The 24,668-nt window shown below is 44.6% G+C and overlaps 1 protein-coding gene across 2 annotated transcripts; it reads left to right on the top strand.

Moving 5' to 3' along the window:
- Positions 1–1,270: 1,270 nt before the first annotated feature.
- On the top strand, positions 1,271–17,467 carry LOC103185233 (sideroflexin-1-like). 2 transcript variants are annotated; one of them, XM_007903632.2, is made up of 11 exons: positions 1,271–1,356; positions 5,063–5,229; positions 6,656–6,826; positions 8,993–9,091; positions 10,406–10,481; positions 11,959–12,044; positions 13,626–13,753; positions 15,752–15,801; positions 16,017–16,066; positions 16,206–16,253; positions 16,997–17,467. In XM_007903632.2, the coding sequence occupies exons 2-11, from the start codon at positions 5,066–5,068 to the stop codon at positions 17,091–17,093; spliced, it is 969 nt and encodes a 322-aa protein (XP_007901823.2). In that variant the 5' UTR covers positions 1,271–1,356; positions 5,063–5,065; the 3' UTR covers positions 17,094–17,467. The 2 variants fall into 2 exon arrangements, with proteins under 2 accessions (XP_007901823.2, XP_007901822.2); XM_007903631.2 differs by having other exon boundaries at positions 5,060–5,229.
- The last annotated feature ends 7,201 nt before the right edge of the window (positions 17,468–24,668 follow it).

Below are 24,668 nucleotides of genomic sequence, written 5' to 3'. Positions count from 1 at the left end.
CGCCAGATGTATCTCGGAGTGCTTCAGTTAAAATAACGTACTGCAAATTCTTAACAGAATTAACAACAGCAACAAAATTACATTTGTATAGCGCCTTTCACGTGGGAGGATGTCCCAAGGCGCTGGACAATTAGTGTTTTGGACCAAGCTGGGGGTCGGGATCGGGGAGGGTGGAGGGCAGTGGGGGAAGAAGGGGGACCGAGGTAGGGGGGAGCAAGGCCATGGAGGGCTTTGAAGGTGAGGACCAGGATCTTGAACTGTATCCTCTGTGTGATAGGAAGCCAGTGGAGTCGGGTGATAGGGTTGTCGAGCCTGGTGCGGGAGAGGATACGGGCTGCAGAGTTCTGGATGATTTACAGCCTACGGAGGGAGGAGTTGGGGAGGCCGACAAGCAGGGAGTTTGCGTAGTCGAACCTGGATGTTATGAATGCAAATTGAACTATGCAAGTTCAGAGTATTGTAGCCCAGGGTGTGTATGTGTGCATACCAAGTGCAAAACTTCTTCAAACTTCATTATTTTTGTTTTGCCTCATTGTGGAGGAGTCCTGTAGCTCAGTGGTTAGAGCACTCGCCTCGCAAGTGAGAGACCTGGGTTCAATTCCCGGCAGGGCGAAACCTCGGGCAAGTTTCCTTACTCCACACAGAGCCTAATAATAATCCCTCAAGAAAAATACAATAATAAAATTGGTCACTTCAATCCACGACTGTTTGTGGAACACTGCCGTGCGTAATTGGCCGGCGTGTTTCACCCACAAATGTACAGTCAATTCACTTTACGGTCTATCCTGTGAAGCTCTTTGAGACGTCTCGAAGACGCGATAAGGCGCTGTATCAAATGCGAGGATTATTTATTTTTACTATTTTCAATAAAAAAAACGATCCTTGAAGTATCTATGTGGAAGAACCATTCAGTAAGAAAATGCATCGGTGCTGGTGAGATGGGTTTCGAAATGCATTTGAATGCGGACAGAAACTCAAAGCACTGTAGGTTTGTAGCCAAAAGTCGACCAAATAGTAGCCCAAAGGTGGCCCAGTGTTAAGTGTTGCCTCCTATGGGTAAGAAACCCGCCCATCCCGCCCACAAAAACCCGCCCAACCCGCCCACTTGCTGCCCTTGTTCCCGGAGCGGAGAATTAGCAGCCAATCAGGTGGCGGCTCTGCACCGCCCCACCCCCCCCCCTGTGCCGGCCCAACCTAACGTGCTGGGCCATCTCCCCGCACCTTCAGTGTCGCGGTGCGAGTGGCGTCCATCAGGTTAGGTTGCGGGGCAGGTTGATTGACAGGTGGCGGCGGCAGCAGCAGCAGCAGCGGCGGGGGATCAGCGCAGTGCTGTGAGGCTCAGTAACGGGGGAGAAGGTAAGTTACTGTTTAATGACACTGTGCACCAGCGTTGTTCACAACCACTCAAGGCGTCGTGTCCAGTGCAAATGCAACCTTGCATTTTCCCTTTCGTTTTCTTTCTTCTGCAGTCTGGTCATTTAGTCTGTGTGTGTGTGTCTGTGTGTCTTAAGCTTTACATTTTTTTTTAAAAAAAATTATTTTCTCTTTTTTTTAAAACAAATGTCACACACACACACACACACACAAACACACACACACACACATGTAAACCTGCACCATCATTTCCTGTTTCTAGGGTTTAACCATTGCATTTTAGTAACTGGATGCTGTTTCACTCAGTGGGGATTCCTTTAAAAAGATTCCTTATTCTGTGCTGTCAATTTCTCTGGGTCCAATGCAAACCTTGGCTTAGGTTCACTGCCATGTGATTTCCTAGTTTGGAACATGCAATGTCAAGGTCATTAGTTACTTCGGTGTAGTGGTAATCGATGACAATTGGGTGTCATTGCAAATGTACACTGTACATGAATTTAATGGTGTGCGCTAAGTATTTGACGCAGCGGACGCCACTGGATTCACAGCGTGCGTTTGCCATTTAAAAAAAAAACTTTTATGACAGGAGCCGTGAGTCCTGTGTTTCCATACACCTCCAGTAACAATATTATTGCTTGCATGTGACAGAGCGCCTTATCATGTCGTCGAGACGTTTCAAAGCGTTTCGCACGATATACTGTCCAGTGAAGCGGAGTGACTGTGCATTTTGTGGGCGGAACGCGGCGGCCAGTTTTCCTCACAGCAGTGTCCCAAAAACAGCCATGGGATGAGTGACCAATTTCATTTGGGGGATTGTTGGGCGGGACACCAGGAGAGTGAATGTCACTTCTCTTTTCGAATAGTGCCATGGGATCTTCAACGTGACTTAACCTTGGTTTAACGTCTCATCTGAAGGATGGCACTTCGGTCAATGCAGCGCTGCAATGGAGTGTCAGTTTAGACTATGTGATTCCAAGTCCTGACATGGGGCTTGAGCCCACAATCTAATGACTCAGAGGCGAGAGTCCTACCACTGGGGCAGGCTGGCACAGTAAACAGTAATCCTTGTATTTGATACGAGCATGTATGTACCTTGTTGCTTTTATCATGTCAACATCTTCAAGCGCTTCGCTGTTAAATTCTGTAAAGTGACTGAGTATTTGTCGTGGACCGTGGCAGCCCAATTTGCACATAGCAATGTTCCATAAAGAGCCATGAAGTGAACAAATAATTTTGTTGGACGGGACGTTATTCGGGGTTAATATGTAATAAATTTTTTTGAAATAAAAATGTTCCGGATCCTCAGAGTTTTATCTGGTATCGATTCTGGTCTCATTCTGCCTCCAGTGTATAATTACAATCAGATAGGGCTGTGTCTTATCTCACCTCAAGAGATTAGAATTCTAACTGTACTCACCGTGTGATATGCCTGGTGGGCAATGTTTACCTTGCTCTATTAATCTTGAGACTGATTCTGTAATAAAGTTACCAGCTTCATATATGTAGCCAGCAAGCTAAGCAAACAATTTTTAAAGGTATATTTGCATTTGATAAATGTTAATTGCACGCTTACATGTGATGTTAATGTCAGTTATGTTTCTTTCTTCACTGTCTTTCTACTCTCATCCACCCCACACACCTAATAATAATCCTTGCATTTCATATAATAATAATCCTTGCATTTGATTTAGCGCCTTATCACGTCTTCAAGACGTCTCAAAGCGCTTCACAGAATATACTGTTAACTGTATTTTGTGTATTTTGTGGGCGAAACGTGGCAGCCATGGATTGAATGAACAATTTTGTTTTGGGAGGGAGGGATTGTTACCCCAGAAAGCGATCCGCCAATTGTCTTAACAACTGTTTACTGCTAGGTAAACAGAGGCGCATTGAGTAAGGAAACTTCCCTGACATTTCGCCCTGCTCTGGAATCAAACTCGGTACCTCTCGCTTGCGAGCCGAGTGCTCTAACCACTAAGCTACAGGATTCCACTTGCATCTGGTTAGGGTACAACATAAAATTACAAGTCTAGTATTAAGGACGTTTAATGTTTTCATTTTGTTCTCACATCTCCATGGAGACTTGAGGATGGCATATCAGACCTCCCACGGAGACACAAGCTGCTCCTCTCTGTGTATCACGGAGCAAGGTGTTTGACCCAGGGAGAGGTGAGCTCTCCCCAATCACACAGCAGTCCCTTGACTGCTACAGGATTCTCTGACTTCTTGTACGCAAAAAGCAGCAAGCTCGTTATCAACCGGAGTTTGATCTACATATTTCTCTCCCCATCCTGATGATTAAATAATGAATTTAATTTACTATACACTACAATTAAACTTGCTAATTTTACATCGCTGGATTCCGTAGAATGCATTAGACTGCACCATTGTATGAAAGACTACGTCTAAATCCATGAGCTCAGGGGTATTTTTCTGTAAACCTGGTTAAAATACACCTTCAGAGACTTAGTGTAAGGTCTGTGGTATTGTATCTGTGTATCGTATAGGCACTAAACTGGAGGGGAAACTTGTGGAATTAGAGGAGGCATCTGAGACCATACATAGAGTTTGACAAGATATGATGCAATTCGAAAATAGAAGGGAGTTTCTCCCTCTGTCCTGGCCAAGAATCCCTTGGTTAAGTCGATCACTTGCTTCATTGGGAAGAGATGTCTTGGATTGGACCTTATAGAAGTATGCAGGATGCTAAGTGAGCTAGAGAAAATAAGACCATAACAATACTTTCAGATCCACCAAGGCAATCTGTCAGATGACAGCTGTTTTGGGCTTTTGTGTTATCTGATGGTGGATTTGTGCTATTTTCAGTTACTGTTACAATAAGGATTGGCAATGAAAATGCCTTTCGGGACAGAAACTTATAATTAAGTAATGGCAGAAGGTATAATTTCTCAGTTGCAAACCTGCTCCCTAAGTCAGGCCTTCTCAATTTCCTCTTTAAAGTGGAAATTGCATCTTATTTCAGTACCTAACCATGGGCTAGCGTTACTCAGCACCTGGGTACGTCAGTATGTCTGTGTTGGGAATCCTAGAGTTAAGATGTTTTTCTGAGAGAGAGAGAGAGCGTGAGAGAGAAGGAAAGTCTCTAAAGATCATTTAGCTAAGAACAGAGTTTGAAATTCTGTAGGATCCAAGAATACAACAACAAAATTACATTTGTAAAGCGCCTTTCATGTCGGAGAACATCCTGATTCCCACGCTCGGGAATCAGGACCCTAGCGTGAGTGGGGGCAGGGTTGGGATGAGGGAGGGCAGAGAAGTAGGAGGGTGGCTGAAATCACTGTCGAAAAGGAGGGTCTTGAGTCGTGCCTTGAAGGAAGCAAGGGAAGGAGCAAGGGAAAGGGATTGTGGTGAGGTGGTGGTGGGCAGATGATGGTGGGGTTTGCTTCAAGGGTTGTTGTGAGAAAGAATTTTCTTGGTTCTTAAATTGGTTAGTCACTGGCTGTTTTTGTGGGACATTGCTGTGTGCAAATTGGCCGCTGCGTTTGCCTACAGTTACAGTCACTACACTTAACAACAGTTGCCCATAGAGTGCGATTTGAGATGTTTGAATGGTACAGGAGTGACATGAAATGCAAGAATTATTATCATTCTTATATTATTGCACTATTAAGTTAAAAACAGTTTCTGCCAATTTGTTGTTCGATTTGTATACATTTTTCTTTAGTAGAAAATGTCTGAAGAATTGAGACCTGACATCAACATCAAGGAGCCACAATGGGACCAAGGCACCTTCATGGGCCGAGCCAAGCACTTCTTCATGGTGACTGACCCTCGAAACATTGTGCTTTCGGCTGAAGCATTGGCTAAAGCAAAGAGAACTGTAGAGAACTATAGGTAAGACTTTGGGCAAGGAGCTATTAGGAGGGCAACATCATCTGAATGTTTGTCTTCGTCAGCTGCAATCTGATGCTGAATCTTTCTTAAGCCAATAGTGATTGAGGTGCCACTGGTAGCTCACTGATTTTATTCAGTGAGTAACTTAGCCGTAAAGACTGGGACAGACTGGGGTTCGATCTGTTGATTTCAGTTGGGGTAGTAGCATTGGCGTTTGAGTGTCAGTGGAACTATTCCCCTGTAGAGGGGAAAATGATCTTGGGGAGGGAAGGAGGTGGAAGACAGACAGCGAGAGAAGAAAATTGGTTTTAAAAAAAAGTTCAATCTGACTAAAACACCTTTCTGATCATTGCAACAGAAATTATTTTACTTTCTCTCCTGTGAGTCAATCTGCACCTCAGCTTAATGACTGAGATAGTCAGCAAGCCATCTGCCCCCACTACTCCCCAGGCATCTCACTGCCCACCCTGGTTGCTAGGAGGCCTATAAAAGCAGTTTGAGATTAACTCATCATCTATTTTGAGACCAGATGATGGAGGAAGCAGAAGAGACTGGTTTAGTATTTGTAGGAATCCCATAAAAATCCCATTCAAGGCCCCGAGAACAGCAAATCCTATCGGGATGCTTAAAAGTTACTAATAATCCTTACACTTGACGTAGTCTTTCGTATTGGGAGAATGCCTCAAAGCTTTGGATAAGACGTTAAACCGAGGTCCCGTCTGCCTGTTTAGGTGGATGCTAAAGATCCAACAGCACTATTTGAAACGAGAAGAGTTTCTCGCTCTCTCTTGCTATCCTGGCCGACAATCCCCTAAATAAAATTGGTCACTCACTACATGGCTGTTTGTGCTACATTGCTGTGCACAACTGGCTGCTGAGTGTCACCCACAAAATGCACAGTCACTCCACTTCACAGTATATATCCTGTGAAGGGCTTTGAGACGTGATAACATGCTATATCAAATGCAAGGCTCATTATTATTAAAGCGCTTCACAGGATTTACTGTTAATTCTAGTGACTGTATTTGTAAACAAACATTGCAGCTAATTTGTGCACAACAATATCCCACAAAGAACCAAGGAGTAAGTGAGTGACCAATTTTATTTGGGGTGGGGGGGGGGGGATGGGTTGTGGTGGTGCTTGTCAGTTAGGACATCAGAGAAAAACTGATCTCTTTTCAAATAGTGCCATGGGATCTTTAAAGTCCATCTGAACAGGCAGATGGGACCCAGTCTCATCTAAAGGATGGCACCCCCAACAATGCAGCGCACCCTAGATTGGAGTGTCAGCTTCAGACTGTATGAGTTTAAAGTCCTCAAGCGGATGCCCGAACTCACAACCACAGACGCTATATGAATCGGTATCTCGAGTGCAGTAATTGTAATTAGGATTAAGTAATAAATTGCTGGTCTCCTGTTTGTGCAGACATGGCCTGGTGTCTCCAGGGCTGACTGAGGACGAACTCTGGCGAGCAAAATACATCTACGATTCCGCCTTTCACCCAGACACGGGAGAGAAGATGATTCTGGTTGGTCGGATGTCTGCACAGGTCCCCATGAACATGACCATAACAGGCTGCATGCTGACGTTTTACAGGTGAGCCTCGGCTGCGTGTTGCGTGTGCATTTTGAAATGGAAGTAGATGAGACTGTGGTTTAATAGTGCGGAGCCATTCTCAGCTGCAGTTCTCTGAAATATTGAGCCTCGGTCCAGCTTTTATGTAATGTTCATTGAATTTTACTGGAGAGCGTTTGGAAGACCAGACAATTATCGCGTGTAGAACTGGCAGATCAACATTGTACTTGCATGTTATTTTGTCCAGGGGATAATTCATAACAGGAACAGGTTGCCAGGAGGGGTGGTGTGACATCAGGATGCTGAGAATCATTTAAAATCCCAGCTTGATGCCTTGATGGGAAGGCAGTAGGAAGGGCGTCAAATGGCCTGAAGGGCCTTCTTCATCAGAACCTCTTTTTTGTTATAATATAAATAAGAAACCTTGCATTTGATATAGCGTCTTCGAGATGTCTTAAAGCACTTCACAGAATATACTGTAAAGTGAATTGATTGTTCTTTGTTCTTTGTTTATTGTTATTTGTGAATTGTAGTTGTTATTTCACTGGGGAAATTTCGATGCTCAGGAATAGGAGGCCATTCAGCTGTTCCACCAGTTTCAAAGCAGGTCTTTTTGCTCCCTTTTTTTTGCCTTTATTCCATTCCTCTTAAGAACCTTACCTCCCTAGTGTCAGTCTCACTCATAAACATCTAGTTGATTTTTACCTGCACAATCTTCTGGGGCAGGACAATTTCTTGGAGTGCTTTACAGAGTACTCTGTAAAGCAGAGTTATAGATGCTGAGCAGGGGAGGTTGAGGGGGTAGGGGTGAGGTGATCATAGGCACGGTTGAAGAGGAAGAGTTTTGTGACAGGGCATAAACAGGTGGGGGGGCTGAGACGGGGGGGTGGGTTAGAGAGAGGATGTACCAGATGTTATGGGCGCAAAGAGGTTGGGGACACACAGCAAACCTGAGTTAGCCGAGGGGAGGGGGAAAGCAGAGAAGTGGGGTGGGAGGAGATCGGAGAGATAGGCATATGCCAGGGCCTGAAGGAATTAAGAGCTGTAACAAAAGTACGTTTGGGGTGTTATGTTACCAGGCTGACACATTGGCTCAGATGACTGTGTATCATGGAAATACATAGAAGGTTACAGCAAGGAAACAAACCATTGGGACTAAATAATCTGCTGGTATTTATACTGCACACCAGCCTCCATCCCTCCTATTCCCCTCTTCCTCATGTATGCATAAGATTTCCTCTGAAATATGCAGATGCTTTTTGCTTCAACCACAACCTCCAGCAGTGAGCTCCACAAGTAGTGAGTCACCTGTGAGAGGTCTCTGAGCCAGTGTTTGTGTTGTATCTTAAGTAAGGAGTTATACCTTGTTGAAACTCAATTATTATTCTTTGTTAATTATACTGGCTGGGTTATGTTATATAATCACCAGATTTCACTTGCCATTTAGCCAGGTATCTGCCTGGCTCGATTGGTAGCACTCTCACCTCTGGGTCAGAAGGTTTTGGATTCGAACCCTGTGTTAGGACTCGGAGACTTTGTACTGCATTGTCAGAGGTGCGGTCCTTCAGATGAGATGTTAAAGATCCCATGAAACTACAGTAAAACTCCATAATTCTGATCTGTATAAATCATATAATCGCCTAAGTCATACTTCTGCCCAAGTCCCATTCAGTAGTTTATATTCTATGCCCGTTTGATATAACTCATACTTTGCAAAGTCATATTAAATGTATAGTCCCAACTGATAACGACTTATGTGAGGTTTACTGCATATGAAAACAGAAGGGTATCTTCTCCAGGTGTCCTGGTTTAGCTAAATAGATTGCTCACTTCATGACTGTTTGTGGGACAAATCTCTGCACAAATTGGCTGCCACGCTTGCTTACAAACCTTCAGTCACTCCACTTTACAGTAATTACCTGCGAGATGTTTTGATGTTATAGGCGCCATATCAAATGCAGAGATTATTATTACTATTATTATAATAGCATGAACGACTCATTGTGGGTCGCTGCTGTGTGCAATTGGTTGCCGTTTCACCCACAAAAGATACAGTCAAGACGTTTCAAAGACGTGATAAGGTGCTATATCAAATGCAAGGATTATTATTATTTTAACTTCTCAAGGAGCTGACAGCTTATTTCAGTTTATGTGAAGGAATTAACTCTTTGCCCTTATCTGTTGAAGGACAACTCCAGCTGTTGTCTTCTGGCAATGGGCCAACCAGTCCTTCAATGCGATCGTGAACTACACCAACAGGAGTGGAGACGCATCATCGACTGTGGGGTAAGACTACTCGTATCAGCTCTCTCCAGTGATGAGATGCCGTCATTTGTCAACACGAAGCTGGGTTGAAATGACGGGGGGTATGTGATGTGATAATTGACACTCCACGCCTGGAGATGTCTCACTGAGAGCTGCTGCGGAGGAACACCTGAACTGCCACCAAAATATTTTTAGAATTTGGTCACTCAATCCACGACTGTTTGTGGGTCACTGCTGTGTGCAACTGGCTGCAGCGTGTTTCGCCCACAAAATACACACTTTACTACGAAAACTTGTATTGGTATAGTTCCCCTCACGCAGGGCAGAGTCCCAGAGCACAGATTATATTCTGTGAAGCACCTTGAGATGTCTTAATGACTTGGTAAGGTGCTATTATCTAATGCAAGGATTATTATTATTATAATTATTATCCCATCGTCTCGGGTCCCGATCCCGGCATCTCGGCGCTAGCTCAGGGAATGCCGGGGATACTCGGCTTTTAAATGTCATTCACCGGAACGCATCCAGGAGCGCCATGTCCCATAATACGTCCCCGGTGATAATTATCTCATCGCTCGCTGCACCTTTTCACTGGTTTCCTGATGCGTGATGTAGGAACAGCAGATTAGTGGGCGAGTGAATGGTATGGTTTATTCAGGAATTCATGCCGGTTCCGATCAGCTGATTTAACAATAGCTGATTGACGATTGATGGCCAGATGCCGGCCTGGTTGCTTTGCTGGGTCAATATTTGTGGAAGCCATGAACAAGGAAAGTCATCCTCAGATTGCTTCGGTGACCTCTTAGCGCATGAATAACCCATTTTATCAAGGTTGAAGTCATGCAGGATATTGCACTTGTGATAGTGCTTCACCAGGGTTCATTTATTGACCCATAATTTAGACAGGGCCCGATTCTGTGCTATTCCTCCATTAATTAATGTTTGCCTCAGGGTGAGATTGATACTTTAACAATAGCGTTGAGTTAGGGACAGTTTTGCGCAATGGTTCTCGTTGCTCAGCTGGACTGAGTCTGGCTGAACTTCACTTGACTTTCAGTGCCTTAGGACGTTCTCCCGATGCGAAAGATGCTATATATATTTGCAATTTGTTGTTGTTGTTGTTCACATTCGCACCTTTCGAGTCAGCAAAGAAAGGAGACAAGCATGGCAGCTGCTGAAGCTCCTGAGTCACATTAACGTTTTCTGTGACCAAATGTGAGACCCAGTCCGCCAAGCCAAGGTGCAGTTTTGTTTTACGGCCATTTGCTGAGAAGATGGCAAGTGTTCTGTTTTCAACTTCTTAATTTGCCTTGTTCTCCTGTTCTCCCCCTGCAGCCAGGTGGGCACTGCTTATGTCAGTGCAACGACGTGTGCTGTGCTCACAGCTCTTGGCCTGAAGTCGCTCACAAAGGTGATCTCTTTTAATCTTCGCTTTTAATCTCCGCTTAGCAAATCACAGCCCACGCGTTTATGGCATTTTAAAAATAATAAGGCCGAGAAGTAAGTTTTTCACTTTGATGTCAGCCTGGCTCAGTCGGTAGCGCTCTCGCCTTCCGAGTTAGAAGGTTGTTGGTCTAAGCCCCTGTGTTGGGGACTTCACATAGTCTAGGCTGACACTTAGACTAGGGGTGAGTCCTACATTGTCAGAGGCCTTATCCTTCGGATGAGATGTTAACCCGAGGTACCGTTGATGCCTGTTCAGGTGGATGTTTTCGAAGATTTCACGATTCAGGGAATTTTTCCTGGTGCCCTGACCAATGATCCCCTGATCAAATTATTCACTCACTTCATGGCTGTTTGTGGGACATTACGCGCGCAAAATGGCTGTTACTTTCATGTATAAAATACACAGTCATTGCAATTTATAGTGAAGCCCTTGAGTCATCCTCTTGTACCAGATGTAAGGATTAGTATCTATTACTTATTTAGGCCAGGCAGTGATAATTGTATTCTGTTGCTGCTAAGAGCTCTTTCGAGTAAAACCTGAGTGGCTGAAATCTGGTGAACCTGGCCTTTTCCCCTTCACATTATTGCACATTATTATTATTATTATTATTATTATTATTATTATTATTATTATTATACATTATTGCAGGCTCTGGGCCCTCAAGAGGTTGACTGTAAGCTCTGAGATGCTTCATATGGACTTCCAAGTAACTGGCAAAACATGACACTGAGCCACAGGAACTCAGCTCTGAAACGGATTCATTCCGGCCTGGGTTGCTATTGTGGGTCCGAGTAACACCTTATGTAGTGATTCACTGACACCCGTGGTGGCATTCAGTGCTTTGGGATGTCCTCCCGAGGTGGAAGGCGCTATACACATGTAATTTGTTGTTGTGGGTACCAGGTAAAAACTTAATGAGCCTGTGTTGTGAAGGTCAGAGTTTTAGGAAGGAGTTCCCTCTGTTTGCTGTGAATCCTCATTAATGAATTTCAAAGAGATTCATGATCTCCTGATCCAGATCAAACCTCCTGCCGCTGGACCTGAGATTTCTTTCTGCCCAGCCAGCATTGTACACATCTAAGGTTTTAGGTGTAGTGCCTAGATTCAGCACAACGGTCGTTTATCACAAAGTACAAGGTTGGCTTTCCTAGGTAAGAGCTAAGGAGAATGCAAGCTTCAGTTGCCTGTGTTGTGAAGGTCAGATTCAGGAATGAGCACTCAATGTACTTGATGCTGACTTCATTCCTTGCCTCAGGATTCCTGCCAATGGTGGAGGGGAGAGTGGGGGGGCTGGGAATATCAAAACACAGCATTTCCAACTCTCCACAGTGTGTAACTGACCAATATTTATTCAGTGCAGCACTTTTAATTTTGCTTTGAGAATTGCCAGGCTTTATTTGATTGAAGAATTAACAATGCATTTCTTTCTCCTCCCCTGAAGCACCTGCCTGCCCTGATCAGTCGCTTTGTGCCCTTCACTGCGGTGGCAGCCGCCAACTGCATCAATATCCCCCTGATGAGGCAAAGGTAAGAGCGGGCAGAACCACAAGGTGACTTGCGGGCTCTGCATCTGACACGAGAACTAGAGACAATGCAAGCGATATGGAAACGACGATTCCCTCCTGGAGAAGGGTCTAATCCAGAGGGGCCTGGCTCGCTCGGAAACCTCCGGGTCAGCACATTGTGGGTTCGAGCCTCGTGTTGGGGTAGTACAATACAAGGGATAGCGCTGTATTGTCAGAGGTGTCGTCAGTGGGATTAGATTTGGAAACCAATGTCCCATCTCCTTGGTCAGGTGGACATCAAAGATCCCGTGTCACTATTCAAAAAGAGGAGTTTCTGTCCCGGTTTCGCGGCCAACAATCCCTACATTAAATTGATCGTTCACTTTGTGGCTGTTTGTTTGTGTGACGTTGCTGTGTGTAAAGTGAAGCTTTCAGAGCTGTTGCCGATTGTTATTAGAGCTGAATTCCAAGGGCATTCCATGCTGATAGTATTTTGAGGTCAACTGAGAGGTTCTCACCATGACCCAAAACCTTGTGTTTAGCATTCACTTGCACTACGAAACTTGCTACGTACGGTGATTTCCAGCATTGAGGGGGGAAGGGGGGCGGTGTGGGAGAATCAAAACACAGCAGTTTCAACCCTTCATATAGTGTAACTGACATAAATGTTTGATTTGTCAATGTAAAGCACTTTCAGGCGTCCTCCTGACATGAAAAGGGCTGTGTCAATGTAAATTGATTCTCTTAACCCTCTGTTACAAAACAGTGCAATGAGTCTACGGAGGAGCTGAAACAAGCTGTCAGAAATGCATTTTGACTTGTCACTTCATACATGTTCATAGAATCGTAGGATATTACAGCACAGAAGGGTGCCATTCGGCCCATTGTGCCGGTTACAGAAGATGTGGCACTGAACATGGCGACGGATAATTATCTGCCATGAAACTTATGGCGCTCACTCACAATGATCCTCTGGACGTCTAAATACAGTTAAACACTTGTACTGAATACAATTAAGTACTTCTAAATACAATCATCATTCTTCCACATATTTTAGGAAAAAAAACGTGGGGGTAATTGGACTTTGTGGACAACCTGTATTATTACCTTCTGAGAGTTTACACTGCACCTGTTGGTTGAGCATATCTGTGCAAACTTTGCAGCTGCATCCAAGCCCCAAGTCGAAATATAAGGAGCCTCAAAGTGGAGTCCTGTAGGTTAGTGGTTAGAACACTCGCCTCGCAAGCGAGAGGACCCGGGTTTGATTCCCGGGCAGGGCAAAACCTTAGGCAAGTTTCCTTACCCCACACACCTATGTTTACCTACCAGTAAGTAGAAATCCAGTTGTTAGTAGTTTACCGGATCACTTTCCAGGGGTAATAATTCCTCAAAAAAACTTGGTCACTCAATCCACAACTGTTTGTGGAACACTGCTGTGCACAATTGGCTGCCACGTTTCTCCCACAAAATATAGTCAATTCACTTTACAGTATATTCTGTGAAGCACTTTGAGACGTCTCAATGACGTGATAAGGCATATATCCAATGCAAGGATTATTATTATTATAAAGTAAGGAGAGTCTGACACCTTCTTGTCTTGCAGGGAGCTGCAGTTTGGGATTCCGGTAACTGACGAGAACGGGAATCGTCTGGGAGTTTCGACCAAGGCAGCGCAGCAGGCCATCGTTCAGGTGGTGGTGTCTCGGATTGGCATGGCCATGCCTGCCATGGGTAAGTCAGGATATGCCAACCAAGCTCCCAAACCTTTCACTGTTGCTGTGGTTTGAAACCTTAAAATCAGAACCAAGACAAAGTAGAATTGTGATCAGAAAGGTGTTCTTCACATGGAGGGTTGTGAAGATGTGGTACCTGTAGAGGTGGAATCAGCAGGGATGTTTAAAGGGAGATGTGCAGAGACTTGGGTGGTGGAAATATAAAGGGGTATGTTGGAGCAATGGGATTAAAAGATCTGCCAAGATCTAACAGACTGACTCGATGGGCTGAATGGCCTCCTTCTGTTCCTGTGCTCTGCAAATCTCAGAGCCAGTGGATTGGGTCTGGAGTGGGTTATTTAACTGCAAAGTGTGAGCTGTCTATCACCTTTGCCATTTTGAGGGAGATAATTCAGACAGTGTCTGTGTTCACAAAGTGCCGGTTTAAGTCAGATCAGAAAATTAAAGTGGGGATGGGGCGGGCGAGTGGGGGGAAGGGAAGAAAGGTTGGATAGGTTGGGAAATTCCTAGGCTGATTGCAAGCGAGTGCTGTTCTTTTAAACATTAAAATAATGCAATGTGCCGTAATGGTTTCAAAATGTCAAGGGGGTTTTAAGAGTGGATGAATGGCAGGGCCAACCTTTGTGCTCGGATCTCCTAAAGCCACCGTCACGTGACCCCGGCTGATCCGATTGACCCCGGAGCTTCCCGAAAGCCCCAGAAACCTAATTGCTGGGATTCCTGTGCGGTCAGGCCGGGCTGCGTGCGGAGACAGAGCTACGTTTGCTAGACTGAACCGCGGAAATCCTCTAAGTACGACATAATCTGAATTAACCTTAAAAAATCATTGTTCAAGTTTAAGAGAGCTTGATTGCAAACTTATCCCTACAGTCTGCCCTCGCCTCCCCCCACCCCCCACCCCCACCAAATCCCCCCCCCCTCCCCCGTCCTCCATTATTTGAGCTTTATATTAACTCAGAAACTCACTTGAAACTTCAGGCTGCTGAGACTCTTATCCATGCTTTTATCACATCCAGGCTCAACTACAGCAACTTCCCTGCTCACTGGACTTCCAACTCTTGCTTCCACAAGCTGCAGACCATTCAGAACTCTGCAGCTCGTGTCCTCTCCCGCACTAGGCTCTGTACGCCTATCGTCCCCATGCTCACCCGGCTTCACTCGGCCCTCATCCCCCAGAGAATCAAGTTCAAGATCCTCATCCTCACTTTTAAACCCCTCCACAGTCTTTCCCTACCCTTCCTCTGTGACCTGCTAAAACCCTACCAACCCACCTACTCCCATGGTAATTCTATACCTAATGCAAGAATTATTATCATCATATTATCAAGTGTTCTGGGACGCTACCCTGTCAAGGGGCACTATATAATCTATGGTAATAACGTATCTAATCTTACACCATCAACATTAAAGAGATTTCACCCCCTCCTGAACAAAATTATCAATGGAAACCTCCCTTTGTGACTCTCAAAAAACAATCAGAGGTTTGGAATGTATGTGAAATCCTGTTATTGCGTTGAAGCTGTTTATGGTTCTTGTTAAAATCATCTTAATCCACTATCCTGCTGTTACATGCTGTTTAAGTCAATCATGCAATACATCATGTTGGGCAAGGTCGGAGGGTGGGGGAGGGAATTGGTGTTGTGAGATTGCTTCAGACCTTGCTTACTAAGTGGAATAGCTAATCCTTGTATGCTTCTCTTTTATTATGGGCTTGTCGCCTCCACTAGTGAAAACAACATCAAATTACATGTATATAGTGCCTTTTATATCAGAAGAAACATCCCAAGAGGCTGAATTTCCCCTTCCGGCAAACATTTTTATGAAGCCACTGTGCTACCAATAACAAACTTTGCATTTGACATAGCGTCTTATCATGTTGTTGAAACATCTCAAAGCGCTTCATGGGATGTACTGTAAAGTGGAACTGTCGACCATTAATTATTTCTGCCTCCAGGAATCCCTCGCCTGTGACTAATCCTCTTATTCCCCTCTGCAGCAATACCTCCAGTTATCATGAATGCTTTGGAAAAGAGAGCCTTTTTGAAGGTAAGCCTATCCATCCATCTTTGCTACCTCTGTTCCAGGGAGATCTTGTGTCAGAGCTGAGGTCTCGAGGGTCAGCATGATGAGGTTCCCTACACACAAAATACACAATCACTGCACTTTACAGTATATTCTGTGAAGCGCTTTAAGACATCTCGAAGACGTGATAAGACGCTATATCAAATGCAAGGATTATTATTATTGTTTTCTGCTTGCAGCGATTCCCCTGGATGAACGCTCCTCTCCAGGTCGGGCTTGTGGGATTCTGGTGAGTTGAACTTCGTTGAGTAAACTTTTTCTTTAAGTCCTTTGAACTTTTGCCGCTTTTCAGAAGTGAAATCTCTGTATGTGTCTGACTACAGGTTCGGTATAGATTGGTTAACAGCCTTTCTTTTTCTTTTCTTTAGCTTGGTGTTTGCCACTCCATTGTGCTGTGCCCTTTTCCCACAGAAAAGGTAAGTTCCATCAACACCATAAACGCCGGATGAAAATATTCTTCGGAGAGTGGTAAACCTCAGTTAAAGAGTCAATCCCCGAGCAGTCTGCTGGGCCAGAGATGGGCGGGAACCGCTGACAAGTTGAGAGAGGGGCAAGAAGGGGGAAAGTGGGTGCCACTGGTTGGGGCACTTCCGAGGACTGGTTTGGGTCCTCAGGGATCAGGACTTTGCCCTCTCAGCTCCCCATAAAGAGGTCTCTGTTGATAGATTTGGGCGGCTGGGGCTGAGCCCTCTGAGCCCTAGCCATGCTCCTCATATGGCCCCACGCCACCGTCCCAGCTTCCCAAGTGTTTCTTTACTATATGTTCTGTACTGTGTGTTAACCAGTTGGGTGTCTGACACATTCAGTAACCCATTACCAAGCTTTAGGGCATCCAAACCAAATTACTAAGAGTTCCACAGGTTGTTTGAAATTTCCCCTGTGTCTGGAATGGAATGCTCACTCTCCTCAATTGCTCAACAAACCCCAGAAAGTATTAGGTTGCATTGCGAGCACTGTCCAACCAGCTTCCCAATGCTTGTCCAGCTAGGACCACCCTATCTGGATGACAAAGGTGCAATACTGAGCCAAGATGAGGGGGGAAGGAGCTTGGATTCTGGGAGTGAGGCAGAAGGGGACAGACTTGAAGAGAAATTTATGGGCCCGTGGAGACCAGGAATATTTCCTGTGATCAAACCTGTCTTGTGTTTTTGCTTCTCAGCTCTATGATGGTGTCCAGCCTCGAACCAGAACTTCAGGCTAAGCTTCGGGCGAGCAGTCCTGGTGTTGAGGTGGTGTATTTCAACAAGGGCCTGTAGCCAAGGTTTTTGTTTCAAAAGACTTGATCCCAACAGCCATTGATTCAACTCAACATTTAGAATGTAGCTTTTCTATCATATCCGCCACGTACCTTTTGTAACTTGGTCCACACTCCTTTTGGTTATCTTTACTGGGGATTCCATGATGTGTTAACCTGGTTCAGTCGGTAGCACTCTCGCCACCGAATCAGAGCTTATGGGTTCGAGCCCATGTTGAGACTTTGAGCTCATACAGACTGGGCTAACACTGCAAGGCAGTGCTAGGGGGAGCGCAGCGTTGTCGGAGGTGCCCTCCTTCATATGAGATGCTAAACCGGAGTCCTATCTATCCTGTCCAGAAACAGTAAAGATCCCATGGTGCTATTCGAAAAGTGAAGGGAGTTTCTCTCTCCCGCGGCCTCCTGCTCTTCCCTCACACCCTCCGCTCCACCATCGGAGGTTGCGCTTTCAGCCACTACGCCCGAAAATCTGGAACACTCTCCCTCAATCACTCCGCCTTGCCCCCTCTCTCCCCTTTTTTAAGTCCCGCCTGAAAACCTTCCACTACGACCGTGTAACGGCCACCTACCCCCCACATGGCTCGGAGTCAGGCTCCGCCACTGTCAAGCGCTCTGAGACACTACCCTGTGTGGAGGGCGCTATATAAATGCAAGTTGTTGCATTCCAAAGCGTCGCTGTGTCAAATGGCACTGAGTGTGATTTAGTACTGTAATCCCCCGCTCCCCCAAACGCTCCCCCACTCTCTCCCTCAACCCCCATCCCACACCTCCTTTGGAAGTTCAGCCCTCAGACGCGTGTGCCTAATTTGGCACCTAGGCTGAATTTGCACTAACTGAGGCACAGTTGCCTGGCTCTGTGCCCAAAATCAAACCTCCTCAATCGTACTTTTGCTGATCGTTCTGTATCTTGCTTATCGTGAATTGCTGAATTGCCAATGTCAACACCTGGACATACAAAATTGGGAGTGGAAGTTCCATGCAGCTTTCCGTGTCGTCGTTCTCCTCAAGGTGGTCTGCAAGCTTTGGAGTGTGCGATATTGGGGTTCACTGTTTTTCTTTGTTAAGAGATGACTCAATGAGGCTAATCCAGAATTCAGTATTGTACTTAAAATCGTAAAGCAAGCAACTGCTGACCTCCTCCTACACCTCTATCGAATTGTGCGTTAGTCTCCTTACCCTCCCGACATAGGAGATCAGAGGACATGCCTTCACGTAAAGGATTGAAAGAACGTGGAACCAACTGCGACACTGCAGGTATTAATGATGGGGATGTTTAAAAAGGAGATATATTTGGGAATAAGAATTTTAAGTGGATGTGGGAAAAAACTGCAAGGAAATGGGATTATAAAATCTGCAGTGATCTAATAAACAAGCTCAGTGTGCTAAATGGTCTTCTCCTGTTCCTATATAGAAAACGCATAACAATGCTGCACTATAATAACTAGGTTATATAATAGTATTCTATGTAGTTATTGCTCCACCTCAGTATCCCTCAAACTGCACTCAAGTCATTGCTGAAATCCCATTAGAGCACATTCCAGTTTGGGAGCTCATGGAGAACGTGCTCTGTGCTTGTGGACGGCAATCCAGATGTAACTACTTTTTCTACAGGATTTCTAGTTTTTAAAAAAAACTGAGTCTCTTTTACTTTGAATATGAAGTGGTCAATAAGGGGTCACTTTGCCTCGCTGTGTGTTTTATTTAATGTACGTTATTGAACTCTACACTTCTCTAGTACCTTTGTCATTGTTGGTAAAATATTGCAATCTTGAAGTATCTCTGTATGTACACTTTTTAGGGATAGTGTAAACTTTAGGGATTAAAGTCAACTACTATTATCCTAGTTCGTACACGTCCCTGTATATCTCTGAAGCTCTTTCGGATATACCAAATATAAGGATTATTATTATTATTCGTAGTAGTATGAACTTGCAAAATGTTTCTGTATCAAAGTTGTTTCAACTTTGTTTGAGTTGTTTGAGATGTTTCAACGATGTGATAAGGTGCTATATATCAAATGCAAGGATTATTATTGTTATTAAAGGGAACCTGTGCATTGTGGCTGTCCAAGGGATTGATGTGTGTTCGCAGTGTTGTAGAGCTGGACAATGTTGAGAATATTTAACAAATGCAGTTTTGCACAGAGCTGCAAAGGACAGGAAATATTAATGGTGGGATTACTGAGAACGTTGTTTGACATTAGTGAAACATTACCTAAATAAACACCATGGTTTTTAAACACCAACTTTCTTTTGAACTGCTCTGTTCGGCACCATTATCTAAACTTGAGAGTAACGCCTCACACAACCGGGCTTCGTGGCTTTGAGCCAACTGTGGTCCATATGTCTTCACACAGAGGGGTGATGAGCAAGCGGAGCTCACTGCCGGAAAGTGTGGTTGAAGCAATAAATCATCAGTCTACAAAGAAGCCTGATGTGCAAATGAGGAACAAAGGAATAGGGGAGCTATGGAGGGTTTGATGAGTATAAACACTGGCACGGACTTGTTGGGCTGAACGACCTGTGTCAGTGGAGTATCATTCTGTATATCTCTATATCTGACTTCAAAACTTGGTAACAATCACCTACATTTCAGTTCGATTGTCCTCCACATGGATTCTTCCATGGTGTGATGGTCTGGGCATGCTTCCTATACTTTGCTTGAACGCTACTGAAATCTCTTCCTGCCCTGTCATCTACCCATTCCAGCATCAAGCTGTATCTTAAACGAGTCCAGTTTCCTGACCTCTCCCACTCTTCCTGGTAACCTTGATCCGGTTAATGTTTGATGTCTAATTAGTCCAAATTTTTCAGAAAATTGTGGGTTCAAGAATTCGGAGTGCTGGATTGTTGGAGGTCCTATCCTGCAGTCGAAACATTAATCGTAAGGTCCCTTCTGCCTGTTGAGGTGGGCGTTAAGATCCTGTGACAGCAGTAGAAAAGAGAAGCAAGTTTCTCATAATGGACATCCTGGACAATGACCTCCAGATTAATAGGTGACTCACCCCATGGCTGTTTGTGGGTACTTGCTACCAAGTTTGACGACAAAATGTCAGTAAACATAAAGCCATTTAAGATGATAAGTGTGTGTGTTCCTTCTGTCACTGTATAGCATAGTGAAGCCATATTAAACAAAGTCTAGTCTGCCTGTTTAGGTGAACGCTAAAGATTCTGTGGCGCCATTTATGGGGACATTATGCACAAATTGACTGTCAGAATTCATCCATAAAATTTATGCAATTGGCTGCTGCATTTTGCCCACAAATATGCAGTCAATTCACTTTATAGTATATTCTGTGAAGCGCTTTGAGACGACTAGAAGATATGAAAAGAGCTGTATCAAATGCTAAGATTATTATTACTATTATAAATATACAGTCAATCCATTTTACAGTTTATCTTGTGAAAGGATTTGAAACATCCTCCTGATGTGAAAGGTGTATCAAATGCGAGAATTATTATAATTATTATTACATTTCAGAACCAGAGGCGAGATACAAGTGGTATGATAAAAGCAAGAATTAACAATATACTTTATTATCGAGAAAGGGTTTGTAAGTTACTCCAAAATGCAATACAATAATAATCTATAAGCCCCTGAAAGGTTTAATGCAAGGATGAGAATTGGGTTAGAATAGAATAAATGTCAACATGTTCACGGTTTGTTTCTAAAGTGTTTCTACAACCTGCACACTCTTATCTTGGTTAACGAGTGACCTCCAACAATTTCTAGCAACTATAGGCCAGCTGGATCTTAGTAAGGATTGACAGCTGACATTGTATGAACAAAGCACCTAGCTCACACCAAATTCACTTTAATCTTATCACTCTCTGGCATTGTGTGGTGAGAGATTCCACTGGGGCTAGATTTACTCCGTTTATATAACATTTTGGTGGATTGGCAACAACAACAAAATTACATTTGTATAGCACCTTTCACGTCGGGAGGACGTCCCGAGGTGCTGGACAATCAGTGTTTCGGACCCGAGCTGGGGGTCGGGAGGCTGGAGGGCAGGGGAGGGAAGGAGGGTGACAGAAGGCACGGTCGAAGAGGAGGGACTTGAGACGGGTCTTGCAGGAGGCAAGGGATGGAGTTGGCTTTCAGGGGATAATAATGCCTCAAAAAAAAAATTTGGTCACTCAATCAACGACTGTTTGTGGGACATTGCTGTGTGCCATTGGCTGCTGTGTTCCGCCCACAAAATACACTCAATCCATTTTTTAATATAGTCTGTGAAGCGCTTTGAGACGTTTCATCGAAGGTAAGGATTATTAGAGCGTCCAGAAATTTGCAAATTCTCAAATGTTGTGTTAATTCTGAAGCGTTTTTCTGTCAGTTTCTTTCACCCACAAAACACACAGTCACTCCACTTTACACTTTACACTGTGAAGTGCTTTGGGAGGTCCTCCCGATGTGAAAGGTGCAATACCAAATGCAAGGATTATTAAAATTATTATTTTTAAGAACCAGCAGAAAACCAACCTCAAAGACAAGACTTGGAGTCCAGTAATGTGGTTAGCGTTCTTTCCTCGCAAGCGCAAGGACCCAGGTTTAATTTCCACATGCCTATGTTTACCTGAAAATATTAACCCGGTTGTTAGTTGATCGGCGGATCACTTTCTGGGGGTAATAATCCCTTCCAAAAAATGTCGGACACTGCTGTGCACAATTGGTTGCGTTTCGTGCCAAAAGTACACAGTCAATCCATTTTATAATATATTCTGTGAAGCGCTTTGAGATATCTTGAAGATGTTATAAGACGCTGTATCAAATGCAACGATTATTATTTTTATAACACTGAATTTGACGATTTGCAACTCTGGACTCCCCAGAACATTATGTAATTGGAGTGAATCTAGATCCAGATGGGTTTCTGAGCTAGATCAATAACCATCAAAACAGTTGTGTGTTGCAGGCTCATAGCTGTTAGGAGTAGGAGAGAGATTACCACTGGGAACCTACAAATACCTGTTGAAAAAAGAGAATTGGATTCACACAGGGCTGAAAAAGGAGGTCAGTGTACAAATGCACTTCATTCCACATCCCTCATGTGGTTCCAGCAACCATCAAAAAAAACAGATGATTAACTAGCATAAACCCAATGAGATTCTGTGCATTGCTCGGTTTACAATCAATGTTCTGCCTTGTAATGCTATACATCAGCCTGTCCTCACTACAGCAAGCGGCTAGGACATGTTGAGCACGGCAACGATAGTGTTGATTTTGAAGTGCCGCGTGAGACGGATATCTGCGGAGGTCTCTGATCACAGCCTTCGTGGTGGGACCTGCCAATGATCAATCAAAGGCGTTACTTTACAATCATCGCCGACCTCATTACTCATGTGATTCAAAGAAGCCTAAACCAAGAACGTAAAATAATACTTGCAATGTGGTACAGCTCCTGTCGCTTCTGGGGATGTACAGTAAAGTGCAGTGACTGTATTTTGTAGGCGAATGCAATTATGCAATTTGAGCACGCAATGTCCCAACAAAGTTCCCAGCCATGAAGTGAATGTCCGATTTTATCTGGAGGATTGTCGGTCAGGACACGGGGCAGAAACCGCCTTCGCTTTTCAAATAGCAGCATGGATTCTCTATCATCCCCCCCACCAGGCATAGACGGGACCTCGGTTTAACGTCTCTCTTGGATAATAATAATAATAATATGAAAACAAGGCAAGGCAAACCTCTGCCTAATGGTTACTGAGACAAGCTGGTGTGTCACTAAGATATCCTCAACCCCACATTTGCCAGTAGAGGTCATTGTGAAGCGTCCAAGACATTATTCCACGCATAGGAGTACTGACTATCTGACTGTAGCCTCCAGCCTCTGTTATTCCCTGCCTCAGTCCTTGCACTCTTGGACTCTGGGACGCTACCCTGCTTGAGGGATGCTATTTGAATGCAAGTTGTTGTTGCATCTCAACTCGCTCTTTAAATCCCACCTTAAGACCTACCGCTTTGGAGTCCTGTAGCTCAGTGGTTAGAGCACTCGCTTTGCAAGTGAGAGACCTGAGTTCAATTCCAGGCAGAGGGCGAAACCTTGGGCAAGTTTCCTTACTCCACACAGAGCCTAATAATAACTCCTCCAAAACCAAAAACAATAATAAATTGGTCATTTTCAATCTACGACTGTTTGTGGGACATTGCTGTGCGCAATTGGCTGCCGCGTTCGCCCACAAATATTCAGTCAATTCACTTTACAGTATATTCTGTGAAGCGCTTTGGGACGTCCTCCCGACGTGAAAAGCGCTATATCAAATGCAAGGATTATTATTATTATTATTATTATTATTAACTGCGCCTATGGTCACCTCCCCCTGCTCCCTTACTCGCCGTCCAAACCCCTGCACTGTGCAGGCTCCGAGACGTCATCCTGCGTGAAGGAAGCTATGGAAACGCAAGCTATTGTTTTAATGTAAGAGGCGCTGTATCAATTGCAAGGATTATTTGATTTTTTGAGACAAAGCTAGGGAGGTTCAGCACGAAGTGCACCGTACATACATCGTAGATTTCCTCTGAGTCCTCGTCGGGGGGAGCGCTGGACACTTCCCGACGGAGAGAGGCAGGAACCGCGTACGTTGAATCCAAATCATCTGCACAAACTGAAGAGGAAAAAACGTGAGTGAAATGTTTCTCATCACACAAGGTGGCCCTGATGTTAGAGAGGGAGGGTCACCAAATTCCTTTGGTGTTTGTTAACAACACAATACAGCACAATTTACAAGAGGGACATAGGAATTGCTAGAGGAAAAAAATACCAAGATTGATCTGGTTCACCTTCTACCATCCTGGTAGTCACATTGCTAAAATAATGGAGAGGTTGATAGCAATTAGATCCAAAGATCCCTGGGTCTTCCAAGCATACTGCAATTACTGTGTGTCATGTCCCAAATTACAATACGTAATTTACACGTTGCCTTTTCCTGTCGTAGGCAACAATTTCAACAAGATTGCATTTACACAGTGCCTTTCACGTCAGGAAGGATGTCCCGAGCCACTTTCGATAGTTCAGGGTTTGCACCCAAGCTTGGGTTGGGATCGAGTGCAGGGCAAGGGGGTGGGAGGGTGATTGAAAGCACAATCAAAAAGGAAAGCCTTGAGCCGGGCCTTGAAGGAGTCAAGGTAGGGGTCGAGGAGGAGGGAATCCAGGACATCGCAAGTCTATTAACAGTCCTGGCTTGGCACCCGGGGTGTGGGCTAGAGGGGTTGGTGGGGGAAAAACGACCGAATGCATGGTCAAAGAGGTAGTCGGGCCTTGAACAAGGTGAGGGAGGGAACGAATCGGAGAGAGTATGGGATGGAAACCCAGAGAGCGGGGGCAGATAGGAATGAAAGCCCACCCGCTGACTGTCCCCAAATTGTTTGCCTGGTACGTTTTACTTAACATGGTTCTCCTCACCCGTTTCTTTTGGCCTGGACTTTGGCACGACGTACGGTTGCACAATATTATTTGTATACATGGGGCTTTCAGTCATCCGGAACACATTGTAACGATTCCTTTATGAAACAAGTGCAGAAAACAGAGCAATGTAGAAGTGAACAGGCGGTATAACAGTGCATGCCATGTGGTTCC

The sequence above is a fragment of the Callorhinchus milii genome, unplaced genomic scaffold, assembly GCF_018977255.1.
Source record: "Callorhinchus milii isolate IMCB2004 unplaced genomic scaffold, IMCB_Cmil_1.0 Scaffold7, whole genome shotgun sequence".
Lineage (NCBI taxonomy): Eukaryota > Metazoa > Chordata > Chondrichthyes > Chimaeriformes > Callorhinchidae > Callorhinchus > Callorhinchus milii.
Note: the sequence above shows the minus strand (reverse complement) of the source record. Positions and strands in the feature narration are given on the sequence as shown.

What these genes read in the sequence shown, in the direction of transcription:
- LOC103185233 (XM_007903632.2), top strand. Translation starts at nt 5,066, where the DNA reads ATGTCTGAAGAATTGAGACCTGACATCAACATCAAGGAGCCACAATGG. An exon ending in TGCATGCTGACGTTTTACAG is followed by an intron (nt 6,827 to 8,992) that starts GTGAGCCTCGGC and finishes TATCTGTTGAAG; the next exon opens with GACAACTCCAGCTGTTGTCT. An exon ending in GCCTGAAGTCGCTCACAAAG is followed by an intron (nt 10,482 to 11,958) that starts GTGATCTCTTTT and finishes CCTCCCCTGAAG; the next exon opens with CACCTGCCTGCCCTGATCAG.